At 35.4% G+C, this 21,559-nt stretch overlaps 1 protein-coding gene across 1 annotated transcript; it reads left to right on the top strand.

Annotated features, from left to right (window-relative positions):
* The first annotated feature begins 16,664 nt into the window (after positions 1-16,664).
* Positions 16,665-20,895, top strand: LOC108985324 (tryptamine 5-hydroxylase-like). The gene is made up of 2 exons (XM_035684614.1): positions 16,665-17,748; positions 20,163-20,895. Exons 1-2 carry the CDS (start codon positions 16,825-16,827, stop codon positions 20,793-20,795), a joined length of 1,557 nt encoding a protein of 518 aa, XP_035540507.1. The 5' UTR covers positions 16,665-16,824; the 3' UTR covers positions 20,796-20,895.
* Positions 20,896-21,559: the final 664 nt, after the last annotated feature.

Below are 21,559 nucleotides of genomic sequence, written 5' to 3'. Positions count from 1 at the left end.
GTCGTCACTAACCGGGATATGAGAGAGGTGGCTTTGTTCAAAGATGCACTCGGACAAGGAATATGTTGTTGCTTGTTCTTCATCTTGTTTTTCCTACATCGTACCAACCTGCTCCAGATAGCTTAAATTCTCAAAGCTGTTAGCAAATTTGTCCATAGACTGTTGAAATACATGGTGTATTTTATTGTGGCTCTCTCGAAAATCCTTCAAATGTTGATGGAGAACGTCGAAGCGTTGAAGATTTTGTTCCAGTAGCTCTTTGATATTGAGTAAAGATGAGATAAGATTTTCCATTTTCATCGATTGATGAAATCGATGCCAAGGAAAGAGTGGCTCAATACCACTTGTAACACACTTGATAATAGGTGTTTGGGTGATTAGAAAATATAAGAGAAAATATAAGAAAATTAGTCACATTCGAGGTTGACCTAGCCTCCAAGAGAAAGAGAAGAGAATAAGAAAATATTTTCATTAATGATTCTGGATGATTCTTCAGAGCCAAGTTGCTCAGTACATATAACCCACGTATTGGGCTTGGGCTAAAAGTAACAACAAGATAATAAGACTAGAATCTGCAACTAGTTTATTTTATGGGTCTAAGCCCACTACCTATTACAATCCAAAGATCTAGTAAAATGGTCAAAGGCCTAACACACAAAGGTAAAAGTAGTAAAAGGATAGAAGGATAGTCCATGGCTTGATTGGGCCCAAGTTACTCGGCTTGTTACAAATAAAAGAGAGAATCCCGCAGAAACTCCCCTCCTCCCTCGCTAAGCAACCCGCATCGCGTTTCTTCATCTCTCCCTGCTGGCGCTTCATTGTAGATCTTTGTTTGGGTGCCCCTCTGCCCAGAGAAGCAGCTAACTTTGCAATTCCCAATTTCTCTTGAGATTGATTTATTTGTCTATTGCTTGTGTACTCTAGTTTGTGCGAGTCTGGTTGTTGTTGCGGTGCAACCCCCGGAGCTCTAGACTAGCAATCCCTTTTGCTCCAAACCATATGTATAGAGACCTCAAATACCAACCCCACTAGCCCCCTTTCAACTGCGATTTCCAAAGGTTTCATTTTCTTTTGAGTCCAAGGCTCAATTGTCTCCTGGAAGATCTCCATGAAAAGGACAAGGTCTTGATTCCCGAAGATAGAGGGGGTTTTAAGGGGAGGTTGTTGATTATATTTGGGTGAGATTTGTCTCACAAGTATGATATAGAACTTGGCTTGTTTGTTGTAGAGGGGGAAAGATGAATTGGGTTGTGTAGGTTCTTGTTTTTGTGTCCCTAAGTTAAGGAGGATAATGAAAGTTTTTAGGGAGGAGTTTTATGGGTTTGAATTCAGGGGAGAGAATGTTGTATGGGGTTGAGTGAAGTTATACAAGGGTCATAACAATGGTTTTTAACTCTGCTATTTCTATTACATTGCATAAAGGCTTTAAGATATATATAAGACCAGCTTCATAGCAGAGAGAAATCCCATAGAATACGGGACTTAGGACACCTTGCATTACACCTCAACATTTTTGTTATAAGGAATCTATCTAATTCTATTATAAAGAATCTATCTAGAGTTTTCTAGGTCTGGTGTAGTATTCTTGCATTTCTGATTTGCATTTGAGTTGGTTCTTCTAGAAGCATCTCCTTGGTTCTACATATGCAATGAAAAAGGACGAAGAAAAATAGCAAGATGGTAAATGGATACATCGAGTAAAGCAACATGTATATAAAGATAATTAAATATTTGGAGACGTGGATTTAAGCTTTGTGACACCTAGCATGCGTACTACTTGTCTCTCTCTCTATATATATTCCCAAGATTTGTATATAGCAAATGTGTCATACCTGTATTAGAAGGATGTGCAAAGAAAAAAGTGTGAGGGTAAGAATAAGGTAAGAACTAAATGGAATAATCACTAATTCATGGATGAAACTGAAATTTGATGCATAACTTAAGGATTAAGCTTGTATTCTGATATGGTATTTTATGATCTAAATGACTTGCTGTTTGGATTTACCTTTCCCTTCATTGAGTTTTTTCCTTCACAAGAGAGCTTACTTTAACATCAGTCTTCACTCTTATTGAACTTATTTCCTCTATATCATCTTCTGAATACTATTGCTACTGCAGAACTAGACATAATATGTTAACTATGGCACATTGTTTAACATAGATTCATGACCCATATAAGAGAAATCAAAACCTCCACCTAGATAGTTGACTACGTATAATATTGTACCCTTGAACGACATTAGAGTAGAACAGCAAAAAGTGCAGGAAAATTTCTCTTTATTCTTGTAACACCTGGGCCAAGCAAGGAATTCGCGTTCAAATTTTGTTCACTTGAAATTTGCAATTATTGTTGGGATAGACTACGAGCCCAAATTTTTTATTTTATTTTTTATGGATATCGAATAATTTTTGGGTTTGCCGAGTAGGTTTAAATCTTTAAATATGTTGGATTAGGTGAAATTTTTATTGGACTGAAAATTAGTAGGACAAGTTATAATATTTTTAGAGGTTGAATTGAGATCCAATTTTTTTTAAGGAAAAAGCTATGTCCAAAATGCAAGCCGTGAAAATCCCTTTAGTCTCCATGCCATGCACACCTCGCACATGTTTTCTCCCCATGCACGTCTTCCTTGCAGTTTTCTCCCTTTGTTCCTTCCTAGTTTCTTTTTTTGTTTTACTATATATATATATATTGCATTACACATTTCACGCGCACTGCACAACCCCTCTTGCCGTTGTAATCATCTTCTCCAAGCTAGGCTCTTTGTAGTAGCCCATCCTTCTTCCTCAACCCCACGTTCACCACCCCAGTCGCGCCCAACCATTACTTGCACGCACCATCAGCCGCTGCCACTAGAGTCCACCCAACCAACAGCAACCCGGTCACCCCTCCTCCTTGACTCCACACCGTCCGTAGCCCAGCCCTCCCTCGTAAGCATCTGATCAACCAACCCACAACCCAATACGCCGCCACCCCCATCTCGAAAACTTAGCAAGTTTTTTTTTTTTTTAATAAGTAAAACAAGAATTTATTAAATCACCAAATGTCAAAATACAAAGAAAAATGCCCTAATTATGAAGGCATATTAGAAACTATGAAGTCATGAAGGTCCATGCCATTTAAGTCTACAACAATGGCCCAAGTACAAAGAGTCATAAAGAATAACAGTTTTAGCTCCTCCAAAGATCTTTCTTTGTCTTCAAAAGTCCTCTCATTGTGTTCCTACCATAAACACCACATAATACAGATAGAGATCATCTTCCAAACTGCTTTGATCTATCTCACCCCTTGAATTGAAGTCAAGCATGCCAATACATCCAAAACTGTTTCCGGCATAACCCACGCTAAATCCATTCTTTTAAACAGCTCGTCCCAAAGAGTCCTGGCTCTCTCACAATGTAAAAGCAAATGATTCACTGACTCACCCCCGCTTTTACACATACAACACCAATCTGCAATAATTATCCTCCTCTTTCTTAGATTATCCGTAGTGAGAATCTTATCCAAAGATGCTGCCCACACAAAGAAAGAGGCTTTGGCAGGAGCTTTATGACGACAAAGCCTTCTCTAGGGAAATTGTATCTCTGGAACTTGTGTGAGAACCTTATAGAAAGAGCAAACAGAGAACACCCATTTCCTTGCAGGACGCCACCACAACTCATCTTCCTGCTGGATATTTGGATGAATAGAATATAAGAGACTATAAAAATCTACAAAACTCTCCATCTCCCAATCCTGTGCGGCTAGGTTGAAATTAATGTTCCAATAAATGTTCCTACCTAAGACTTCCCTAACCTCCACCAATGTGGCATCTTTGGTGCTTGCAATCAAGAAAAGAGACGAAAACAGATCTTGTAGAACACTGTTACTACACCAAGCATTCTTCCAAAATCTGATCTTGAAACTTGTCCCCAATTGCAATCTAGTATAACGATGGAAGACCTCCCATCCTCTTCTAATATGTTTCCATAGCCCCATTCCAGATGCTCCTCTAACTTCTTTAGTACACCACCCCTCTTCTAAATCATCATATTTGCTCTCAATCACAGTCTTCCATAAGGCCTCTAGTTCCTTGGTATATCGCCACAACCATTTGCCAAGTAAAGCCCAATTAAACAAACCACCATTGGAGATAGGACGACATACCATCTCCCACTTGACTAAGTGGAATTTAAACTCATCTCCTAAGCCCCCCATAGAAAATCTCTCTGTAACTTCTCAAGTTGACCCACCACACTTGTTGGTAAAGGGAATAATGATAGAAAGTAGATGAGTAGGTTAGAAAGTGTACTTTTGATTAATGTAATCTGGCCCCCTATGACAAATACATTATCTTCCACCCTGCTAGTCTCCTCTCTATTTTTTCAATCATTGTATCCCAAATCGTGCGTGCCCTCGGTACTATACCCAGTGGCAATCCCAGATAAGTCATAGGTAGAGACGCTATCTTACAACCCAGTATGCCAACCAGCTCCTTTATATCCTGAACTTCTCCAATCGGTACCAACTCGGATTTATCATAATTCACTTTTAAACCAGACACTGCTCAAAACACAGCAGCAGTGCCTTCACAGTCCTCAACTAGGCTTGATCAGCCTCGCACATGATAAGCGTGTCATCTGCAAACAGCAAATGAGAAATAGTTGTATCACCCCTACTCAGTGATCCAATCTGGAAGCCACTGATAAAACCATTAATCACTAAGGTTGAGATCATCCTACTTAGTGCCTCCATAATAATAACAAAAAGTAAAGGAGATAACGGATCCCCTTGTCTCAAACCACGAGAGCTTGGGAAGAAACCCTCTGAATTGCCATTGATCAACACCGAGAATCGTACCGTAGATATACACCATCTGATCCAAGACCTCCACCTCTCTCCAAACCCACACCTACCCAGTAAATAAAGAAGGAAATCCCAATTAACATGATCATACACCTTTTCCATATCTAGTTTGCACATAATCCCTGAGTTGCCAGCCTTCAATCTACTGTCGAGACATTCATTGGCTATTAAAGCCGCATCAAGGATCTGTCTACCCTTAACAAAAGCATTCTATGGTTTAGTAACAATCTTCCCCAATACCCCACTTAATCGATTGGCAAGCACTTTTGCAATGATCTTATAAGCATCATTCACTAAACTAATGGGCCGAAAATCTGTGATCTCAATGGCCCCTACCTTTTTAGGGATCAATGCAAGAAAAGTAGTGTTGAGACTTTTCTCAAATTTTCCTACCAAGAGGAACTCTTGAAATACCTTCAAAAGATCATCTTTAATCACCTCCTAGCATTCTTGGAAAAAACACATAGAGAAACCATCCGGTCCAGGAGCCTTGTCTTTTGTCATCTTTCTTACTACTTCAAAAACCTCTTCCTCTTCAAAAGCCCTCTCCAACTTGGTAACATCCCTTGGTTCAATGGTGTCAAAAGCCAATCCATCTAAAGTAGGCCTCCAACCAACCTCTTCAGTGAGAAGCTTTTCGAAGAAAACGACCACGTGGTCTTGAATAACTTCTTCTTCTCTACTCTCGGCCCCCTCAATTCTCAGAACTTCAATGTTGTTATTTCTTCTATGTGAGTTTGCAATTCTATGGAAGAACTTCGTACTCCGGTCCCCTTCCTTCAACCAAAGAGCTCTTGATTTTTGGCGCCATGATATTTCTTCCTATAAGATTATTCTCTCAAGATCAGCAACCAGCAAAGTTTTCTATGCTTGTTCCTCCTCATTAAGTGGCCTTCCTTCTTGCAGTCTTTCTAAATCCTGAATTTCCATCCACTTGGTACTTTCGTTCTCCTCCACATTACCAAAAGATTGTCTATTCCACTCCTTTAGATCCCTTTTTAAGGCTTTCAGTTTGTTTGCAAAAATGAAACTGGGTGTACCTTCAAAATGATACGAAGTCCACCATTGTTTGACCCTTTCCACAAAACCTTCTGATTTCAACCAACAATCCAACAAAATAGGCCATTGGTCCAAGGTTATACGTACCAAATGCTTTTGCCATACATCCGAAAAATGGCTTTCAAACTCAGGAGAAATCAAAAAACGATCCAAGCGGGATCAAGTTTGATTATTTAACCAAATGGCTGGACCCTCTGCTAGTGGAAGGTCTATCAAGTTCAAATTAAAGATACACACTGAGAACTCCAGGCTTGCTGGCCTTAATCTTCTGCTTCTCAGACTTTCACTCTGGAAACGAACCACATTGAAATCCCATCCAATACACCAAGGGAGCTCCCATTAACTCTGTACCCCTGCAAGCTCATCCCACAATAAACTTCTGTCAACGTCTAGGTTAGGCCCATACACACCTGCAAATGCCCACAAGAAATCATCTGACACACACTTAAAAGAACATGCTACCATATATCTTTCTATGTACTCCTCCACTTTCACTACCACATGTCTATCCCACATTACCATAACTCCTCCCGAAGCCCCTGAAGAGGCCAAATATACCTAGTCCACATAAATATTGCTCCATAAACTCTGAATAGTCCTCCTACTGATCATCTTCAGCTTCGTCTCCTGTAAACATACAATGTCTGCTTTCCACTCACAGAGTAGACGTCGAATCCGAAGATGCTTCTCTATCGCGTTTAGACCCCGAACATTCCAAGATACTATCTTGGGCTTCATTGGGGAACATTCAGCCCCTTCCCTTTTGCCTTATTCTTGCTTGAACTAGCTTCCGAGTTCATCGACCACATCAATCTTTTTAATTCCTGAATTTTCTTTGTGTTCCCCCCTTTTTTTTGTGGCGTCCAGCTTCCATAGTAGTTAACAAGGCTATAAACTGTTGTTCATACCCATCACATTCAATTCCCACATGTTGAATTTCTTTAGCTTTATGTATAACCCAATCTGATGCTTGATCTGGAAAATAGTAATTTAATGGGATAGGATTCCCCATCTTATTGTTCTGAAATTTCTGAAACTCACTCCCCACCGAAAACTCCTCCAACCCACAGGCCTCGGGGATGAAAAGTTCGCCTTCCACGGAATGCATAAAATCATCCAAGTCATCCTCAACCTCAGCCAACTCGAACTCCTCAACTGGTTTCACAGACTCTGTCGTCGGGGCCAAAAACACCCCAGCACCACTCCGCGGCGAAGTTTGGATCTCCATAGACAAAGAAACCCAAGATTCGAAGCCTACCAAGGCCTGTTGCACGCAGAACTCCGGCGAGACCTCACCGGCGACCCCCACTACCTTCATCGGTGACGTCTGTGTCCCCGCAGCCTTAATCCTCACCGTCAGTAAGCTGTTCGGCACGAAACCGAGGCTGTGAAGCTCGGTGGAGGGTATCGGGCTAGGGCTTGGGTTCTCGACATTGTTCGGCTAGGGTCCAAACCCGTTATTTTGGGCCCTGGGTTGAGACTCGCAGATTTGGGCCCTGGGTTGAGACCCACTGCTTTGGGCCCTTGGTTGAGATGGCCCAGCCCCACCAGATGGGTCTTGTGACTTGGGCCAACGCCAGATATTCCAGCCCTTTCCCCTTTTATTTTTCTGTTGGGCCCCTGTATGGACTTTACTCAGCCCACTTCCCATTTCATGGCCTTTTAACTTTACAACTACATCCTTTTCCTTAAATGAACCGACAAAGGCTACAATTGCAGCCATATCCCTCTGCAAGGCACACAACTGCCCCTTCATTTCCAGCAGCTTCTGTCGCACCTCCCATGTATCCTGACACGCAACAGAGGCCCTGCCATGGGTATGGCTCAACGTACCATCATGACGCCAACGTCCCTGCCCTCTGTCAGGAACCTTCGCACCAGCCACCTTCTCCTTCACATTTTTCAGTAGCGATGGAGAGAGAACCTCCTTATACGACCACGCATGGTGCTTCGGTCTCCCTCTTCCATCACTGGTTGATCTTCTCCAGGCAAACCACTGACTTTAGCATCCTCTTTCCCTTGCTCTAACAACACCTCCCTCATCTTCCTCCAACCCCATCCATTCTCACCTTCTAGAATACATAAAATATTCCTTCTTCCCCCTTGATTATACTCTAAAATTTCAATATATCTCCCCTTCCTATTTGTACATCGTTGAGCAATAATACTACTAAAACCATCTCGTGTTGCCGAGTACTCCTCCTTTATCCCCCTGCTTAGGCTCTCCTCTAACACCTTCCCAAGCCACTGAATTGAAGATTACCCCAGCATCACTGAGTTCTCTGTTTTCTAGCTTCGCTCAGTGACTCGCAAACCACCACCTCCACATTTTGCAAAATAAAGCACTTTGATTCAATAACTACTTCTATAAAACGACCCATCATAACCATCACCACTTCAGAAAAACTCAATCAATGCCACATTGATGATGAAAAATGATATAGGAAGCAAAACGAGAAGAAAAGTGTGCATGTGTACGGAGAGAAGTAGTGTGAAGGAAACTCAGCAAGTTACACACCTGTTTTTGCTCATCAAAACAGAGCACTCCGTTTTCCCCCACCGTTTGCCAAGTTTTACCACCAAGCCGCTACCACCCCTCCTTTCGAGTTTCCAGCATGTTTACACAACTGTCCTTCATGAATAAACCACTAGCCAACATCTCCTCTCGCTCTCTCTACGTTAAAGGGTTCACCCTCGAAAACTTCGCATGACACAGCTCCTCCCTACGCAATCACCAACAACGAACAGTGAGGCCTCGCCGCCAAAGACAGATGCAACAGAGGGTGCTGGAGAACCTTTCAACACCACCAAACACCGCCCAACCCACGCTTTGTCGTATGTGAGATTTCTCTCTATCCCTCGGTTTCCAGCTCTACCTCCCTTTAGCTCTCTCTCTCTCTCTCTCTCAAACTGCTGCCGCCGGGACAGCCACCTTCTTCGCCGCACCACACGCAGCTCCTCCCTACTCGGTGAGTATCTCGCACTCCTACCTTGTAGACTGTTGCACCGTAAACGCATGAAACGTTTTTCTTAAGAGTCTACGTAAAGTTAGTTTTACATATTATTTGGATATGAAATTACAACATTACCCTTATTATTGGATGGTTTCAATTTGGAATTATGTTTATATTAAATATGTTTTTACATGGTCTTTGTGAGAAGTATAAGAAATTGTACAGAAAATAAATAGGATTTTTTTTTTAAAATTTGTACTATTAGTAGCAAATTATTTTTATAGTAAGTGTGTAATTTTATTTTGAACATTTAAAGTATGATTAATGCTACTTTTTATTATTTGATGGAATTTTTACTACTACTTATCTTAAATGCTGATTGATATCAAGGAAATTTAGAGAATGAGGATATTTTAAGATTATGAGAATTTTTAGGTATTGAAGAATTAAAATAGATATAGTAGAAGCTTAGGCTTAAATGGTGAAAATTTGTGATTGATTGAAAATTTACGGAATTATGTTATTATTTTATAGGTGATGATTTATAGTTGACTCAATATTGATTTGAGGAAAATTCTGAAAAACTAAGAAGTCTAGGTAAGCGGGGTTCCTAAGCTAGATTTTGCATAAAATAAAAATAAACTGAGGTGTATTTACGAAAATGTGCATCATATGCTTTAAAAAGAAATGTGAAAATAACCTCAGTTATTTATTCTTCATTACTCATTGAACTCTGATGAAAGAGAAAGCATTTTTGTCATGATAGGTGTAGACATGAGCTTATTTTTGACATTCTATTTTTGACCTATTCAAAAAGAGCGAATATAAAAATTTGTGCATAATTATGTAAATATGATTTGGATCTACTTTGATTACGAAGATGATATGATTTTGTTCAGTACTCTGTTTGGATAAAATGTGATTTTTGAAAACCTTTGGCATGACTCTTTGATTTTAATTTTGATTATGTTTCTGCTCTATTAAGTTACGGCCCTGCCACAGGTTACAATAGTGGCATACGGCCCAACCTCGGGTTACAATAGTGGATACGGCCCAACCACAAGTAATAATAGTGGATACGGCCTAACCACGGGTTATAACAGTGGATATGGGCCAACCACGGATAATTATAGTGGATACGGTCCAACCACGGGTAATAATAGTGGATACGGCCCAACCACGGGTTATAATAGTGGATACGGCCCTGTCACGGGTTATAGTAGTAGTCTCTGTTTTGAGTGCACACCTTGGTGAGAGAGTGATTTATGTTCTGTTTGGCTATCCGCAGATGCACAACCCTACCAAGGAGGTTATACATGGTCTCTGTTCTGATATGATGTTTTGATGATGATGATGATCATTTATGATATGCCAAAGGATATTTTTGAATGAAATTATTTCTAAATCTTCGTTATGATATTTTGATAACATGTTCTACTTTCGCACTCTGAAAATGAAAATGTTTTATTCTGCATTTTGATCTATGTAAATGCTCATATTTACACATTAGTATATGTTCTCTGCTTACTGAATTGTTAATAACTCACCCCTTATCTCCAAACATTTTTCAGATAATTTTGATGGTTCTGCTGGAGAGCAAGAGTAGGCACCATTAGAGAGGTTTAATGTTCGCAGAGAAATAAGTGTCTGAGGGTACAAGTATTTATTTGAAAGTCTTAGTTAGTAAATTGGTTATTTTCGATTATTTTGATTTGATTAGTTAAAGATTTTTTCAAATTTTTTAGCGAGTTTCAATTTATTTGATTGAGAATTTCTTTAAAGGAACATAGATATTTGGTTTGAGTAAATGAATATTTTATAGAATTTCTGGATTATTTATAGTTGTGTTATTGAAGTTGATATTAGGTATTAAGAACTAATTCTCTTGACTTCCGGGATCAGGGCGTTACAATTCTAAAAGTTGATTTGTCTCCGGTCTTTCTGTTGAGAATATGTCCTTTATAAAATCTGTAACTTTTGCTGATCATGTTCTTCTGTATCGGTGTTAAACCTTAGCATCAATTCCAATATTTCAACCTAGCTGTTAAAGACCAAACTCTATTTTCCATGGGTACAATGTGGTTTTCTGATGAATTGGGTGTACACATTTGTATTTAAAGGCTCTAATGTGGAATAAAAAAGCGAGCATTGGCATGTAATTGGATCAAACTTCACAAAAAATAGTGGGTTTATTATTTCAAACATGTAAATTTAACATTTTCAACTTGTATGTAAAATTGAATGAAGAGACGGACAAATATAAGAACAACTTAAGCCTACTAATCATAACATTTAATTTTTATGCAGTGGAATACTTCTTTTATCAATCATTTACTAGAAGATATATTAGTTTCGCTACATTATATAAATATATATATATATATATATTTATAAACCTTCCTAAGAAAAACGGCCAAATAGATGTTTTGGTATTTTTGAGTTCAATTTTTACAAATTTTCTGAGGTATGGTTTTCCTTCATTTCTTTAGGTATATATATTTATTTTGCTGAGATGTTCTGGAGTTTAAAAAAAACTCTAGAGATTCTTTATAACATAATTAAATAGATTCCTTATAACAGAAATGTTGAGGTGTAGTATTCTTGCATTTCTGATTTGCGTTTGAGCTGGTCTTTCTAGAAGCATCTCCTTGGTTATTATCTAAGGCAGAGGAAATCACTGCCTTAGCAATCTAGTTTCATTCATTTCTGGTGCTAATAATTTATTCATCTAGTATTTTCCATTTAAATTTAATGCTACTGCCAGTTTTGGCTGATGGATAATGCTGGAACTCTAGTGTATTTTATCATGTGTATTTTATAATTCTTTTTTTATATAGATGTTTTTAATAATTTTAAATATTTTTAAAAAATAAAAAAATTTATAATATTATTAAATAATACTTGCTTAATCACGAAGTAAAATATAAAATAATTTTTTATGATTTTTTATTTTACTTCGTGATTAAGGAAGTATTTTTTAATAACTTTTTTTTTACTTCTTGATTAAGAAAGTGTTTTTAATGATGTTCTAAATTTATTTTATTTTTTAAAAAATATTAAAAAATATTATATAAAAAACAACTTAAAAAAAAACACATACAATATATGCCTACAGCCCCCAGCGAGAGCCCCCAGCGGGGGCTGTAGCACGATCCTTTGGCTGATATGATGCATTGTAGGGACTACACCACTATAGCTGTTATTGCTACAAGGGCCATAACAAAGGAAACACTTCTTAATTATCATTATTTCCACTGTAGCGTTTCACTTACTATCTGCATCTTAATGCCTTGTTTCTCAATTGTAGAGATTCCCTGTGGTCGGCATATTGATAAGGCACGATTTCATGTCGAAGCACATATTAAGCTTGCACCCTATGCTGGTAAGGAGCCGATGGAAAAGATTACAATTTCGGTTCCCACCTCTGAGTACATTATTTTAGAGCACCTCAGCAAGCATTGAAGCTTAATTATGAGATTCAGGTGGGGAAAGGGTCCAAGATCTCTTTTTGGCACGACATTTGGTGTGGGGATTCTCCTCTTAAGATCGTCTTTCCAAATCTTTTCAGTATTGCTAAAGATTAGAGAATTATTAGAGGACTAGCTTTGATTTCTTCATTTACAAAATCTTTACAAAATTTAGAGCTAAAGAGGGCCAGACGAGGACAGATAATGTTTTGTTATACCATCGAAATTTATACATTAGATGATGCAATGATCGAAGTGTATGCTTCATGAGCCATTAGTTGTGATAATTCTCAATGTTATGGGAAAATAAATTATGAATGCCCACTTTTGGAAAGTTTTTATCTTCTAGAGGTTAGAGCATTATTACCTGGATGAAGACCAGATAGTGTATAGGAGTGTGAGGCTTATGTATATAATTTTTCTTAAGAATAAAGCAAAGAACAAAAAAAATAAGATTTGTTCAAAGGAAAACTGCAATTTGGGAGTTGTCATTTGTATATCAATTGTGTCAAACTATACTAAGAAGTGTCTTCTAGAAATTACAATAAATATAATAGCAGAGTCATCTCAAGGTAATGCAAGAGACTCATTTGGTTCCAGTCAAAAGATCAATTTTTTTTTAGATATTTTAGCTTCCAAGATTTATTAATCAGTGTACCATCGTTGAAATGCACACAAAAAAATCATCAATATCCATTTCATGAAAATTATAGGATGCATATTTAAAGATCTCAAACTGACTGCTGCATTAAAGCCAACATGTACAATAGAAAATAATATATTGTCCTTTTTCAGTAATATATGGGCTCTGCTATGGGTCCCGAATTCGGGACCCATTTTGTATCCCGAAGAGGTTTTTTAATTTTTTTGTTTTTTTGTTTTTTTTTATGTATTTTTTTAATTATCATAAATATTTTTTAAAAAAATAAAAAAATCACAACATCATTAAAAAATATTTTTTTAATCATTTAATAAAAAAAAAATACATTCAGAACAGATCTCGAATTCAGGATCCAAAACATTTTCCGTAAGAGAAAATATAAATCACATTCTACTGTACATAACAGCTGCTACACACTAAATATATTGGGTGAAAAAAAAAAAAAATCACAGCACCGATGTGCTGCGGATATGAGTTGATGCCCAGAATAGCTCTTCCCGTAATATATACAGTCACATAAGCCAAATGAAGAATGAAAGAAAGGGCACGTGACGTGTGTACCACACAAAATTTTTAAAATGATTGCGATTTTATGTAAGGAAAATATTATTATGTTCAACATATCTATTTGATCGCTAGTCAATTTTTTTTTTTTAACTTAGTGATTAAAGAAATGATTTTAAATGTATTGAAGTATTTTTTTATTTTTTAAATATATTTAAATATATTAAAAAAATATAAAAAAAAAAAAAAAAAAAAACTCGTCGCGGATCTGGAACAAAGGAGCGGAGGATGTGCCGATGGGGAAATCGCGGGGATCAGCCGATGGGGGGATGAAGGGAGGGGCAAGATGAAGCATAATGCGTTGGGTTTTTGGAGATGAAGCACGAGTTTAAGAGAGCTGCAGATTACGAGGGGGAATTCAAAATGCACGAGAGGGGACTGAGAGAATCACATAGAAGAAGAAAAAGTAGAATAAGAAGAAGAAGAAGACGACTTAGATAATTTGGGGTTTTCGGAATCGTCAGGTGATTTTTTGCGAAGAAGAAGAAGAAGAAGAAGGAGTTTCAGGGTTTTGTGAGAAAAGTTGAGGGATTTACAATGAAGAAGTTGGATCAGAAACGTGAGGGGGGCTTGAAACCCAAAAGCAGTTTGGGATTTCCGCCGAAGCACACTTTCGAATTCGAGACCGACTGAGGGCTTCGGGGAGTGGGATTGGGGCAAGGAACCGGTTCGTTGAACCCGGTTCGGTCTGACATGTCAAGTGTGCAATGGTGGATGACAAACAGTGGCTAATCTATAGATTTTGAGAAATAAAAATTACAGTCCAGACGTATAAGTGTCGTTTAATCATTTTAAAAAATAATAATAAATATAAAATTTATATAAAAAAATAATAATTTTTTAATAAAAAAATTATTATATTTTTAAATAATTATACATTACTTACTTTACAATTATACATGTTACTCAAAATTTTTCTTGCTATGATGAGACGTCGTTGCTTATGCCCAGGACGTCACAACTCACCTTATAAAACTTGTCCTAACTGCTACGTTCTTCCACGCCACTTATAGTCATTACATTTGTAAAGGAGGGAAAAAAAAAAAAAAAATGTTATGCATCTGTCCCACATCGGTACATACATCACATCATTTTTTTTTTTTTTTAATTTTTACACTCAAGTGTGTACCGGTATAAAACAAATACATATATTTTTCCAAAAAAAATAGAGTCGTTTACTTCGCAATCCTTCTATCTATCAGTCCTAGTTATTCCACATCACCTTCTGCTTCATCCTTCGCCTACAAAAATGGCAAAGCATGTCGAAGTCACTGTCACTGAGGCCACCCTCATCGCTAGACCTCCCAATAATCGATCACCTCAACCTCCTCACCGACATGCCTATCACTCCCGCTGGATTTTAGTATGTGTTTTTTTAATTTTTTTTTATATAAAATTTTTAAACAATTTTAAATATTTAAAAAATAATTATAATATTATTAAAAAAATAATTTTTTAATCATGAAGTTTTTTTTTTATTTTACTTTGTAATTAAAAAATTATTTTTTTAATAATTTTTTTTTTTACTTTCTGAATAAAGAAATATTTTTTTTAATAATATTCTAAATTTATTTTATTTTTTTGAAAATATTAAAAAAAATTATATAAAAAATAACTTAAAAAACAAATGTTAGAGCCGGAGCCGCAAGTGGGGGCTCCATCATTGTCCTTTAAGATAAATATGGAACTGCTGATGTGGACTACAATTGATATCACAGTTTCGTGTACACTTTGGGCAGTCCATCGTATCAGGACTACTGACTCGTCTTCTTCGACTCCTCCAATTATTTCAACTACAGCTGTTTTTACTGAAACGCGTACGGTGTCTCGGGAATTATATAGAGAAAAGAAAAAGCAAAATTGAAAAAAATGATGCATAGATACTTCAAGAATATTGCTATACCATCCACTAGTGATATCGCTTGCTCTAATATATATTTTTTTATATAAAGTTTTTAATAAATTTTAATATTTAAAAAATAAAAAAATTTACAATATTATTAAAAAAATATTTAAATAAAATAAAAAATAAAGAAATATTTTTTAATAATTTATTTTTTACTTTATGATTAAAGAAATATTTTTTAATAATGTTCTAAATTTATTTTTATTTTTTAAAATATTTAAAAAATCTCTATAAAATATAATTTAAAAAATAAATAAAAAAATACATGTTAAAACCAGGAGCTACCGGCAATGATTGCAGCAGTACTCATACTTCAAACATATTTTGTGGCTGTAGTAGGAGTTCAGGAAGCTTTACCTAAAGAAATCATATTTTGTTAATTTGTCAGGACATGTTTGTCGCAGGAATTGATACATCATCAGCAACACTAGAATGTGACGGAACTTGCTCAACACCCCATTGTGATGCCAAGGATCAGGACTTTCAGGTTTCTACCATTTGGAGGAGGAAGAAGAGGCTGTCCGGGTTATTCATTTGCATTAGCCACGGTAGAGATTGCATTGGCTCGCCTATTGTGTCATTATGACTGGACATTGCCTCAGGGAGTTGGTGCAGATGATATGGATCTTAGCGAGATTTTCGGGCTTGCGACAAGAAAACAGATTGCTATTGTTCTTGCTCCAACAACCAATCCAAGGTATGAGTTCAAGGGTTGATCAAGATACTTGGCGATGGTAGTAGTTTCATGATCAACTGCAGTCTGATTCTAAAATGTAAGGGATGATATTGGATAATAAAATTAAGCTGTTGAGGATAGATTGGATTTCAAATATTTTAACATTAATATTAATAATTAAATCTTTAATTTTTTATGATTTATAATAATAAAAATAATGATAATTATATACATATCTTTTTCCATTTATTTGTTAAAAAAATTAATCTGACTATGAGTGAATGATCATCCTAATAACTTAATTTTATAAGTGTCTCACGATAATATTTTACATTAAAGATTATCGGGTTGACTGTAATTAAAATATAATACTGAGTCGACCCGATAATCTTTAATGTAAAAGTCGTGCACTCTTTTTAAAAAATATTAATAAATATATAATTTATATAAAAAGTTAATTTTTTAATTATAACCCACCTTATTTTTTAAAAATAAGAGCAGTTAAAAGAAAAAAAAAATAGCAACACATGTATAAAATATAACTCCGTAACTATATTTAGCATTGCTATCGCGACGTCGTCGTTTATGCCCAGGACGTCACAGCTCACCTTATAAAACTTCGTCTAGCTCCTACGTTCTTCGGTCTTCCACGCAGCTTATAGTCATTACATTCGCAAAGGAGGAAAAAAAAATGGAGTCCATTACTTCGCAATCCTTCTATCTACCAGTCCTAGTTGTTGCCGCCACCTTCTTCTTCATCCTTCGCCTACAAAAATGGCAAAGCAGGTCGCAGTCACAGTCACTGAGGCCACCCTCACCGCCAGGCCTCCCAATAATCGGTCACCTCCACCTCCTCACCGACATGCCCCATCACTCCTTGGCCCAGATTGCCCACAAACTCGGCCCCATCATCCACCTCCGGCTCGGCCGTGTACCTACGGTCGTCGTCTCCTCCGCTCACCTGGCCAAGCTCGTCCTTAAAACCCACGACCACGTCTTCGCCAGCCGCCCTCAGCTCATCTCCGCGCAGTACCTCTCCTTCGGCTGCTCCGACGTTACTTTCTCACCCTACGGCCCCTACTGGCGGCAAGCCCGAAAGATCTGCGTCACCGAGCTGCTCAGCTCGAAACGGGTCAGCTCGTTCCAGCTCATTCGAGACGAGGAGGTGAATCGGCTGCTGAGATCCGTGTCAGCTCAGTCGGGGTCGGAAATCAACCTAGGCGAGTTGTTCTTCACATTGGCAAACGACATCCTGTGCCGGGTGGCATTCGGGAAGAGGTTCAAGGAGGAGTCAGGAGAGGGACAGAAGCGCCATCTTGTAGGGGTTTTGACAGAAACACAGGCGCTGTTTGCCGGGTTTTGTTTGGGGGACTTCTTTCCCGACTGGAAGTGGGTGACCTCACTGAGTGGGTACACAACGAGATTGACCAGGAACCTAGAGGATCTGCGAGCAGTCTGCGATGAAATTATCAGAGAACACGAGGAGGAGAAGGTCAAGGGTAGTAGCAGCAGTACGGCGGGGAAGGAGGACTTCGTTGATGTTCTGCTTCGGGTGCAACAACGAGACGACCTGGAGGTTCCCATTACAGATGATAATCTCAAAGCTCTTGTGCTGGTAATCTCTCGCTCCCACACTCCCAAATAAAATTCTTTTTCAGCCCATTAATACAGATGATGAAAATTGCTAGATGGAACAAGCTATTATTATATTATTACTCGATTTTAAGTGGCACAGAAATAATCTTTACATACTATTAATTATTTACAATAAAAATATCATCTTTTATTAAAATAAATCTATTTTCGTTTTAAATAATTACTTTTATCACAAATAATTAAAAATATTAGGACCATCAATTCGTCACATCTTAGGAAAAGTCATTGTCTCAATTTATTATTATTATTTTTTAAATTTTTAATATAAAATATAATAAATAAATTTTTTTATAAATTTAAAAATAATAAAAATATTAAAAAATAATATTTTAATAATATTTTATTTAATTTTTAATTTTTATTTTAATTTATTTTCTCTCATTATACAAAAAGCATCTTGATTTTAAAGTGACATATTAAAAGTTAATTTTTTTGTTATCTAAATATCATAAAGTTAAGTTTAAATAAAATAAGAAGTTGTAATTGTAAATTATTATTTATCTAATTATTATAATTTTTTTAAATTTTTATTTTAAATATATTAAATAATTTAATTTTTTTTAATTTTAAAATAAAAATAATATTATAATAATATTTTATTTTATATATTTTTAATTTATTATTCTTTTAAGATATATATGAAACTGTTGACGATGACTTTGTGTCTTTTACGATAAATACGAAACTGCTGATGTCGTCTACACTTAAGTTTCGTGTTTGCTTTTGGCACGCCATTCTATGCATGTCTTCTGTCAACTCCTTTAATTATTTCAACAAGGAAAATGTCAGATGTCCCGCCCGGCTCTTGCTGTGCTCTAATATTTATATATAAATATTTTTAATAATTTTAAATATTTTAAAAAAATTAAATAAAAATTATAATATTATTAAAAAATATTTTTTTAATAACTAAGTAAAATAAAAAATAATTTTTATTCTATTTAGTGATTAAAAAATATTTTTTAATATTTTTTTTTTACTTTCTAATTAAAAAATATTTTTTTAATAATATTTTAAATTTATTTTATTTTTTAAAAATATTTAAAAATATAAAAAATATATATATAAAAAATAAATTAAAAAAATACACATAAAAAATCACATGCTAAGCCCAGCAGAGCTCCCAAAGGAAGCTGTACAATGACCCTTTCAACAACTGCATTTTTACCGAAGTGATGTATAAATACTTAGCATTCTCGTTAGCTTGTCTGAATGTATTTTTTAAATTTAGTTAATGTTATATTTTTTTATATTTATTTATTTCATTTAAATTTAATCTCTATATTAAATTAGTTATTAAATAATATTTTTGTTTGGAGTAAAAAATTAACATTTTAATATTTAATCAATCAACTGTGATTCTTCATATTTAGTCAATTATTATAATAAAAGTCTACTTTATTTTAGATTTGACCAATCTATTGTAGGGTGTTTTTTATATCAATTGTATAAATTTTAGTTAATTTTTTCATTTGACCAAATCAATACGAATGCTCTAACCTATTTTCTTGTTTTCCGTTTAAAAAAATATGGTTTAAAAAATATGAATGCTCTAACCTATTTTCTTAAATTCCGTTTAAAACCAATTTAAAACATTATATTCAAACTTTCCAACTCTACCATATATCTATTTTCACACACTCTAATACAAAACATATTTTACAAAAAAAGAAAATTATTCGAGCTTTTCTCTCTCTTTTCCTAAAATTCAATAAAAAATATATTTAAAAAATCTCTAAAGACCTTCAAGTTTTTCTTGAAATTTTTTAAATATTTAATAAAATATGTATATTATAAATATTTTTCTTTCTTGATGTGTTTTGAACTTAACAAAATAATATTTTATTAAGAACTGGTTCAAAACTCATGGAATAATTTTATTTGTATATTTTCCAAATAAAAAAAATTTATGTACTCTCAAGTTACTGAAATTAAATATTAGAATTCTAAGCTGTCAGTTTTTTATAATTAAAAATGTTTAAATATTAAAACCGTGAGACATGTCTTATTTATTATTCATTGATCATGCATAACGATAAAACATTTGATCGTTTTCAATTGTTAATTTCAATATTTAGCAAATCTAAACATTTGTGTTAGTAAGAAGGTAGAAAATATAATTTTAAATCTAAAAGAGTTTGTTGGGTATTATAACTAATTCTCGGAAAAAACAAAGATAAATTTAATAGTTTATTTTCTTAGGAGAAATGTTCGGTAGACAAAATAAATAAATAAATCTTACTTATATGATTTTTTTAAATTTTAAAACAATAATAATATTAAAAAATAATAATTTAATAATAATTTATTCAACTTTCATCTCATATTAATTCATTATCTCACCTAAATTATGCAAATTTTTAAATTTGTCAGGACATGTTTGTCGCGGGAACTGATACATCATCAGCAACACTAGAATGGACAATGACGGAACTTGCTCGACACCCCATGGTGATGAAGAAAGCTCAGGAAGAAGTTCGAAACATAGTATCCTCCAGCACAGGATCAAAATTTGAAGAAAGCCATCTTCCACACCTTCGTTACCTGAAAGCAGTGATAAAAGAGACAATGCGGTTACACCCACCAGTCCCTCTCCTAGTTCCTCGAGAATCCATGGAGAAATGCAATCTCGATGGCTACGAAATACCTGCGAAAACCAGGATTCTCATCAACACTTATGCCATTGGGAGGGACCCAAAGTCGTGGGAAAATCCTCTGGAATACAACCCTGAGAGGTTCATGGATGTTGACATTGATGCCAAGGATCAGGACTTCAGGTTTCTACCATTTGGAGGAGGCAGAAGAGGCTGTCCGGGTTATTCATTGGCATTAGCCACGGTAGAGATTGCATTGGCTCGCCTATTGTGTCATTATGATTGGGCATTGCCTCAGGGAGTTGGTGCAGATGATATGGATCTTAGCGAGATTTTCGGGCTTGCGACAAGAAAAAAGACTGCCATTGTTCTTGTTCCAACAGTCAATCCACAGTATGAGTTCAAGGGTTGATCAGGATACTTGGTGATGGTAGCGGTGTCATGATCAACTGCAGTATGATTCTAAAATGTAAGGGATGATATTGGAGAATAAAATTAAGCTGTTGAGGAAAGTTTGGATTTGTTCTGCGAGTAAATGTTAATAATAATGTTAAATATTTTAACATGAACGTTAATAATTGGATCTTTGATTTTTTATGATCTATAATAATAAAAATAATGATTATATACGTACATTTTTCCATCTATTTTTTGAAGAACTGACTATGAAAGAAGAATCACCCTAGTAATTTAGTCTCATAAGTGTCTTTCGATGGTCAGAGGCACTCTAACGTTGTAGTTGAGAACTCTTAATCTCTCAGTACTATTTATATAGATTTTTGATCATCAAGAAATTTAAGATTTTGTATTTGACTGTAATTAGAGATATAGAATTAATATTATCTTTTAGAAGTTTTATTATTCCATTATAACTCATATATTAACTGATAAGTTTTCAGTTATTCTAAACTCTATCAAGATCGGTGTGTGAGATACAGAGTTGAAATAAAACTTTTATATTCTCCTACTTGACCCATACGTTCACAAAATAATATTTTTCTTTTATGGGTTTATCATTGGAAATTAACTTACTGCCAAATTCATTTCTAAAACCTTCATAACTCAAAATACATTTCATGAGTTCCGTAATATCATTGTCAAATCAGCTATTAATGCGAGTCATGGTGGTCCTCTTTTATATGATCAACAAATTCGTTTTCGTATACCGCAACACAG

This window comes from Juglans regia, chromosome 13 (genome assembly GCF_001411555.2).
Source record: "Juglans regia cultivar Chandler chromosome 13, Walnut 2.0, whole genome shotgun sequence".
NCBI classification, from domain to species: Eukaryota; Viridiplantae; Streptophyta; class Magnoliopsida; order Fagales; family Juglandaceae; genus Juglans; species Juglans regia.
This window is presented reverse-complemented; position numbering and strand designations above follow the sequence as displayed.

What these genes read in the sequence shown, in the direction of transcription:
- LOC108985324 (XM_035684614.1), top strand. Translation starts at nt 16,825, where the DNA reads ATGGAGTCCATTACTTCGCAATCCTTCTATCTACCAGTCCTAGTTGTT. An exon ending in ATCTCAAAGCTCTTGTGCTG is followed by an intron (nt 17,749 to 20,162) that starts GTAATCTCTCGC and finishes TAAATTTGTCAG; the next exon opens with GACATGTTTGTCGCGGGAAC.